Genomic DNA, 8675 nt, shown 5'->3' with positions numbered 1-8675 from the left:
TTGTCAGTTGCAGTTAAATCATTTGCTTTTGAGCGCGTTCTTGGTCCAATATGAACTTGTGTCTTCTCAGCTTTCTTGGTTTTCTGAAACGTGAATACAATCAGCGAAGATGAAGTACTAAACATTATCTTGGCTACTTATACAAATATGCTTTAATCTTGGCTACTAAACAGAAATAACAAATTCAAATAGCATCGACACACCTTTTTGGGCTTTTTCAAGGTTTCATCTTCACTTTTTTCTTCATCTTCAGGAATATAATCCCGATCAGCTTCCTCATCCACATCTTTCCTTTCTTCCTGCATCGCTTCTTTTCCTTTATTCTTTATGAACCCAACTCTCAGACCAGTTGCTAATGCAGGCAAATTATACATTCGATAAATTTCATTATTTCTAATGACATTCAACATTTTTATCCTTTCGTACTCTGTCATTGGTGGTGGTGGTGGTAAATCTAATTCCTGGAAGTAATTAATAATAAAATCACAATAAGTTTTGGCATGTTATTGAAAAGAATTAACCAGAATAATATGGCAAGAATTATTGATATTGACTAGCTACACTATTATTACCTTAACATTATTTTCATCAGTGATTTCATTTTCAGCTGGTGGATTATCTACATCCAATTTCCTCTTCACAGGTGCAGAGCTCATTTTCTTAGGCGCCTCACTGACTTCTTTTTGATTGTTCACCGGCATTGACTTCTTGCGGCTGGTAACTTCAGTTAAATCTAGATTTTCTCGAATTTTGTCTTGTTGCTTGGTAAGACGTGGTGACCTCCTAGGACTGCAGACAATAACAGATTTCTTCTTTCTTTTTTGTTGTTGCAGTTCATGAGTTGTCACGTACATCCTTTTCGGCACTGCTACAAAAACAATCATAAAAGATTTATATGCAACAATGCAATGCATAAATAATTAAATAGATTGACAATATTGGAGAGTGTTAGATTTATTATACCTGCAAGAATATTAGGCCTTGGCCTTACGAGTACATGAGGCTGTGTCTTCAGTGGCTCAATTTTCTTATCGACCACATTATCGATATAGAAATCCAGGTGGCCACCATTGCCGGCTCTGTCAACCATTTTACACAGCTCTGCATCTGTTTGCAGTAATTCCCATTCCCCCAACTCGGCATTCATCGTATATACGCCTCCTATTTCAGTGTATTTGAGGTCATCCTTGACAAACTCCATCAGTACAGGTAAGGATAACAGGTCAGGGTTAGTGACTATTATACCCTCTTCTCCGCCAACATATCCTTTTTGCTGAAATTTGCCCTTGTGGTGAAATCTGAGTTTAACAATTTCTTCTCCCATCCTACACCAAATAGACAAAACAACATTAGAATCATTACTGGTAAATAACTTAAAACACTACAAGTACATAGCCCTAAACAAAATAGCATTAAAATACAATTAAAATTACAGGAGAATAACTTAAAACACTACAAGTACAATTAAAATTACAGGAGAAACACTACAAAGGAGAAATACAACTAAAATTACAGGAGAAATACAACTAACACTACAGGAGAAATACAACTAAAATAGCATTAAAATATTACAATTAAAATTACAGGAGAAATACAACTAAAATTACAAGAAAATATTTGCAAGTGAAAAATCTAAAGTACAAGTAAACTACTGTAAGGCAGAGAAACACTACAAAGCATTAAAATATGAGTAAATGGGGCAACAAATAATTTAAAACAACACAGAAAATATTCCACTTAAATAAACTCATATATAAGAATTATGAGGCAGGTTCCCTAGGTGGAATGCGGACTTTCCTAACTGGTACATCTTCCCTACACCAATTAACACCAGTAACTTGATTTCCTAATCCATAACCATGAAGAATATCTTCTGAAATTGGATCTTTTGGAGTTTCATCTACATTTTCGTTGTCAGACCAGTCCCTTGGTAATTTCTTGATAACATTGTAGTACCCCTTCTCAACCGGATCTTCTATATAAAACACTTGTTGTACCTGTGAAGCCATAACATAGGGATCAGATTTGTGGCGCAATCGATTAAAATTAACCCTAGTCAAGCCATACAATTCTTTCTCATCATGGTACCAACAACACTTGAATAAAACAACTGAAAATTCTCCATAATAATCAATTTCTAGTATATCTTCGACGGCTCCATAATAACTGACTTCACTTGTGATAGGATTCTCGTCTTTTGAACTCGCGAAGCTAGTAGTCAGGGCAGTAAGAAACACACCACTATTTTGTGTTGTGCACTTGCTATCTCTAAACTTCGTATGGTATCGGTATCCATTTATAACGTATCCAGTAAACCTCCTAGCTATTGGATTAGGGCCCATGGCAAAAACTTCTATCTGTTTTGAAATGCCTTCTTTTTTCTCAAACTCTGCCTTCAACCACTTCCAGAATTCTTCAGTATGCTCTCTTTCTCTTTTATATCTTTTTGATGTTGCATGAGTATCAATTATTGCTCGATGTTCCCTGTAATGGACGTAGTTAGTAAAGATCTTTCCTATTCAGAATATGAGTAATTCGATATGGAATTTAAAAACTTACTCGATTAAATTCTCGATTTCCTTATTACCACAGTTAAATAGGATGTACCGATGGCATGTCTGCCATTGGGAATCTTTAAGATGAACAGCTTTTCCTTCCTTATTTCTTCTTGTACCAATCGGATACTCCATCTTTTGGGGAGAACTCTCAAATTTAGCAGAACTTGTGGTAATTTTCCCTGCGCCTTCATAGCCTAAAAATCTTGAACAAAAAATCAAACACTCCTCTACGAGATAACCTTCGGCAATAGATGCCTCGGGTTTACTCTTGCTGCGAACATATGACTTCAGTTTACATAAATAACGCTCGATAGAATACATGCATCTAATATCTGCCGGTCCTCCCCATTCAATTTCCTTGCATAAATGAACCGGTAGATGCACCATTATATCGAAGAAAGCAAGCGAAAAAATCATCTCAAATTGGCACAGGACTTCTGCAATTTCATTTTGTAGTCTCCTGAGCTCATCCAGATCAATAGCTTTGCTCCAAATATCTCTTAGAAATCTACCAAATCTTATCAAAGGTAATGCCACCTCGGGTTTCAATGCCTTCTTCACTGCAAATTGCAATAAATAATGAAGTATAAAATGAGCATCGTGGCTCTTATACCCCATTACTTTTCTTTCATCCATGCTCACGTACCGCCTGACGTTAGCTGCACAACCGTAGGGGAGTTTAGCATTCTGCAACACTGAGCAGAATAAATCTTTTTCTCTGTTCGTCATATCAAATATGGCAGCCTTGAACTCAATGTGTTTCCCATCAGCTGACAAAACTGGATGAAGCACCTTCCTGATTCCCATTTCTTGTAGATCCTTTCGAGCATTCAAGTGGTCTTTAGATTTCCCTCCAATATTTAACAGAGTACCAATTATTTTGTCACATATATTTTTTTCTATGTGCATAACATCTAGGTTATGTCGACATAAATTGTGACTCCAATATGGTAACTCGAAAAATATTGATTTTTTTTTGAAAGGGGAATCAGTTTTTACCTTCTTGACATTATTCTTCCCAAATCTGTTCTCAAATCCTGCTAATAATTCCATGATTTCAGTCCCTGTTAATGGATCTGGACATGTTCCCAATTCAATTTCACCATTGAACCTCTTTTTATCAAACCTCCATTTGTGATCAACATCCAAAAATTTTCTATGACTCATATAGCACATTTTTTTACTATTTTTGAGGTACATGGAAGACGTCTCATAGTGGCATACAGGACAGGCCAACTTACCCTTTGTGCTCCATCCGGATAGCATCGCATATCCCGGAAAATCACTTATGGTCCATAAAACAGTTGCACGCAAATTAAAACTTTGATCCGTGAAGGCATCATAAGTTTGTGTGCCTAGCTCCCATAATTCTTTCAACTCTGAGATAAGAGGCTGCATATATATATCAATGCTGTTCTTCGGAGACTCTGGACCGGGGATAATTGTTGAAAGTATCAGATTTTCCGTCTTCATGCACAACCAAGGTGGAAGATTGTAGTTGACCAAAACAATTGGCCATGTGCTATGAAGTGTGTTCATGGTACGAAAAGGACTAAACCCATCTGCTGCTACACCTAATCTAATATTTCTCTTTTCAGATGAAAACATTGGATACTTTGCATCCAATGTCTTCCACGCCTCGGCATCAGCTGGATGTCTCAGTTTTCCGTCAGTTTTTCGTCCCACAGCATGCCATATCATAAGCTCTGAATACTCCTTGGACATGAACATTCTTTGCAGCCTAGGTTTTAATGGAAAGTAGCGCATCACCTTGGCTGGTACTTTACTGATTACCTTCTCCAAATTATTTTCACCAGCCCCTTTCTTTTCCACTATAATCCACCTTGAAACGCCACAAGTTCTGCAAGCATCTTCCTTTTCATTTACCCCCCAGTAGATCATACAATCGTTTGGGCAGGCGTGTATCCTTTGGTAATCGAGACCTAAATCTTTAATGATAGCTTTTGCAGCATTAAAAGATAAAGGTACACGTGCTTGTGGGAAAGCCTCTCGTATTAACTCTAAGAGATCCCCGAACCCAGATTCGGTGATTCCATGTACGCATTTCAAAGAATACAACCTGATGATAAAACTTAAGCTCGTAAATTTGGTACAACCAGGATATAATGGTTGTTTACCCTCTTCAAACCGACGGTACAATTTCTCAGCATGGACACTTGGTCCATCAGACTGCTTATCTTCAAGGTTTTGCATATTTCCAACTGTCCGGTGAAATAACTCATCAAGATTGTCTCCAACATTTGTACCAGTGTCATCCATATCTTCATTCATACCGAGATGTTGGCGAGAAATCTCAAACATCCATTTCGCATACATTGGACACGGACCATTGTAGACGAGATGGTCATATATTGTATCTTGACGACGCCACTTGTAATTCTTACAATTTTTGCAAGGACAAGTAATTTCATCCCCTATGCTAAATCTAGAAAACGCATTTCGAATAAAATCTCTTACACCACTCATATATCCCTCGCTAAATTTCGGTAGTTCTGTCCACATTTCCCCCTCGTCATCCATAACAGAACAGTAAATATCAAGACGTTCCTAATTCATTCAAAAATATCAAAGACCGAGAATACAATAATTTGCAAAAAAAATGACTCTCAGAGGATCTCTTATAGTCCTTTAATCACACTACTACCATATAAATAATTACTTCCAGGAAACTAACAAGTTACAGGGCATCAAAATCAGACAACCCCAAGTCCCCAAATACTTGGACTTTAATTTTATACTACTCATGACACAAAAAACTATCCATGTATATTATCCAGTGCATCCATGTATATTATGTCCACAAAAAATATTTTAAAATCAGCATCCATGTATATTATCCAGTGCATATCATCTAAAACGATAAAGAGTCAAAATTAAATATTAAAATAAATTACATATAAATAAAAAATGACTAATCAAGAAATCTCCACATCAAGTAATTTAACTATATAAATACGAAACAAACGTGAGAGACGGAGAGATCGAGAGGGGGAGAGAGAGATACAGAGAGAGGGAGAGAGATGGGGGAGGGGAGAGAGAGACTGAGAGACAGAGAGAGAGAGAGAGAGAGAGAGAGAGAGAGAGAGTAACAGATGCATACATACAAAATTAACAAATCTAGGAAGATATATACATACACAGGCAGAGAGAGAGAGAGAGTAACAAATCAAAATTAACAAATAAAGCAAGATATACATATACACAGGCATATACATATACACATACAAGATACAAAATCGAGTAAGAATGTACCTTAAATTAAAGATGAAGATTCAATTCAGCCCTAATTGATCGAAGAACCCTAATTAGCTCTAACCCTCCCTTCGCTTTGAGTTTGAAGAACCCTAATTAGCTATTCCCTTTCTCAACTTTCCCTTTGCAGCCTTCGAATAGCCTAAGTTTTCAGCTCTTATATACAAACCCTAGTTTTCAGCTCGACATTGAGAAATGAGGTTCAGTGAGGTAGCTATGAGTGAGGACTGTGACTTGGAGCCACAATTTTCAGACAGCGCGGGCATATTAGAAACGAAAATTGTTAAAACTTATCTTTTGTTTAACTAAAAATACGATATATGAATATATGTAAGTTTTGTGAAAAAATAAACAACCACATCAGTGGTGTAGTGGTTCGCACCATTCACTCATATGTTGGAGGTCATGGGTTCGACTCCCATGGCCTTCTAACATTTAATTAAGTTTTTACATGTGAAGTCACAGCATGCCACATCAGCTCTAGTGGGTCCCTATGGGTGACTCATATGCCACATCAGCAATGGTGGGTCCCCTATGGGTGACTCATATACGCCACATCAGCAATAGTGGGTCCCCTATGTGTGACTCATATGCCACATAAGCAGTAGTGGGACACCCATGTGGGACCCGCATATATAAAAAATACTGATTTCAAATAATTTGTATTTAAAAATAATTTTTTTTTCTTATACAACTTTTTGGCAACAGTTTATTCATACCAATGCTAACATAATTAAAAATCGTTGTAACATGCTCGATAAATAGATAGCTACGGCAACAGCATCTACGGCAACGCTAGGGAAAATTGTTGCAGAAGGCTAGTTATGGTGTAGTGTATGAAGCAACAAGTTGTTTACAGGCTTAAACGAGTCAAGAATAAAATTACAAGTTGATTCTAATTTTAAACAACCGAAAATGAAGCTACAAGTTGTTTTAAACTTCAAACGAGTCTGGAATGAAGTTACAAGTTGTTTCCAACTTCAATCTAGCCAATAATGAAGCAACAAGTTTTTTCCGGGCTCAAACGGGTCAAGAATGTAACTACAAGTTGATTCTAATTTTAAACAACCGAAAATGAAGCTACAAGTTGTTTGAAACTTCAAACGAGTCTGGAATGAAGGTCCAAGTTGTTTCCAACTTCAATCTAACCAATAATGAAGCAACAAGTTGTTTACAGGCTTAAACGAGTCAAGAATGAAACTACAAGTTGATTCTAATTTTAAACAACCGAAAAAAGAAGCTACAATTTGTTTTCAACTTCAAACGAGTCTGGAATGAAGCTAAAAGTTGTTTCCAACTTCAATCTAGCGAATAATTAAGCAACAAGTTGTTTCCGGACTCCAACGAGTCAAGAATAAAATTACAAGTTGATTCTAATTTTAAACAACCGAAAATCAAGCTACAAGTTGTTTTCAACTTCAAACGAGTCTGGAATGAAGCTACAACTTGTTTCCAACTTCAATCTAACCGATTATGAAGCAACAAGTTGTTTACATGCTTAAACGAGTCAAGAATGAAACTACAAGTTGATTCTAATTTTAAACAACCAAAAATGAAGCTACAAGTTGTTTTCATTCAAACGAGTCTGGAATGAAGCTACAAGTTGTTTTCAACTTCAATCTCGCCAATAATGAAGCAACAACATGTTTCCGGGCTCAAACGGGTCAAGAATGAAACTACAAGTTGATTCTAATTTTAAACAACCGAAAATGAAGCTACGAGTTGTTTTAAACTTCAAACGAGTCTGGAATGAAGCTCCAATTTGTTTCCAACTTCAATCTAACCGATTATGAAGCAACAAGTTGTTTACAGGCTTAAACGAGTCAAGAATGAAACTACAAGTTGATTCTAATTTTAAACAAGCGGAAATGAAGCTACAAGTTGTTTTGAACTTCAAATGAGTCTGGAATGAAGCTACAAGTTGTTTCCAACTTCAATCTAGCTAATAATGAAGCAGCAACTTGTTTCCGGGCTCAAACGAGTCAAGAATGAAACTACAAGTTCATTCAAATTTTAAACAACCGAAAATGAAGCTACAAGTTGTTTTCAACTTCAAACGAGTCTGGAATGAAGCTACAAGTTGTTTCCAACTTCAATCTAGCCAATGATGAAGCAACAAGTTGTTTACATGCTTAAACGAGTCAAGAATGAAACTACAAGTTGATTCTAATTTTAAACAACCGAAAAAAGAAGCTACAATTTGTTTTCAACTTCAAACGAGTCTGGAATGAAGCTAAAAGTTGTTTCCAACTTCAATCTAGCCAATGATGAAGCAACAAGTTGTTTACATGCTTAAACGAGTCAAGAATGAAACTACAAGTTGATTCTAATTTTAAACAATCGAAAATGAAGCTACAATTTGTTTTCAACTTCAAACGAGTCTAGAATGAAACTACAAATTGTTTCCAACTTCAATCTAGCGAAAAGTGAAGCAGCAAGTTGTTTCCGGGCTCAAACGAGTCAAGAATGAAATTACAAGTTGATTCTAATTTTAAACAACCGAAAATGAAGCTACAAGTTGTTTTCAACTTCCAACGAATCTGGAATGAAGCTACAAGTTGTTTCCAACTTCAAACTAGCCGATAATGAAGCAGCAAGTTGTTTCCGGGCTCAAACGAGTCAAGAATGAAACTACAAGTTCATTCTAAATTTAAACAACCGAAAATGAAGCTACAAGTTGTTTTCAACTTCAAACGAGTCTGGAATGAAGCTACAAGTTGTTTCAAACTTTAATCTAGACAATAATGAAGAAACAAGTTGTTTACAGGCTTAAACGAATCAAGAATGAAACTATAAGTTGATTCTAATTTTTAACAACCGAAAACGAAGCTACAAGTTGTTTTT

General features: G+C 36.3%; 1 protein-coding gene across 1 annotated transcript; it reads right to left on the bottom strand.

The window, feature by feature from the left end:
* Nucleotides 1-1760: 1760 nt before the first annotated feature.
* LOC135151408 (uncharacterized) lies at nt 1761-5099 on the bottom strand. The gene is made up of 2 exons (XM_064089854.1): nt 2608-5099; nt 1761-2484 (listed from the first exon to the last, which is right to left on the bottom strand). The coding sequence occupies exons 1-2, from the start codon at nt 5097-5099 to the stop codon at nt 1761-1763; spliced, it is 3216 nt and encodes a 1071-aa protein (XP_063945924.1).
* Between the last annotated feature and the right edge of the window lie 3576 nt (nt 5100-8675).

This window comes from Daucus carota, chromosome 3 (genome assembly GCF_001625215.2).
Source record: "Daucus carota subsp. sativus chromosome 3, DH1 v3.0, whole genome shotgun sequence".
NCBI lineage: Eukaryota > Viridiplantae > Streptophyta > Magnoliopsida > Apiales > Apiaceae > Daucus > Daucus carota.
The sequence above is the reverse complement of the archived record's forward strand: the minus strand, read 5'-3'. Positions and strand labels throughout refer to the sequence as shown.

What these genes read in the sequence shown, in the direction of transcription:
- LOC135151408 (XM_064089854.1), bottom strand. Translation starts at nt 5,099, where the DNA reads ATGGATGACGAGGGGGAAATGTGGACAGAACTACCGAAATTTAGCGAG. An exon ending in CAATGGCAGACATGCCATCG is followed by an intron (nt 2,485 to 2,607) that starts GTACATCCTATT and finishes CGTCCATTACAG; the next exon opens with GGAACATCGAGCAATAATTG.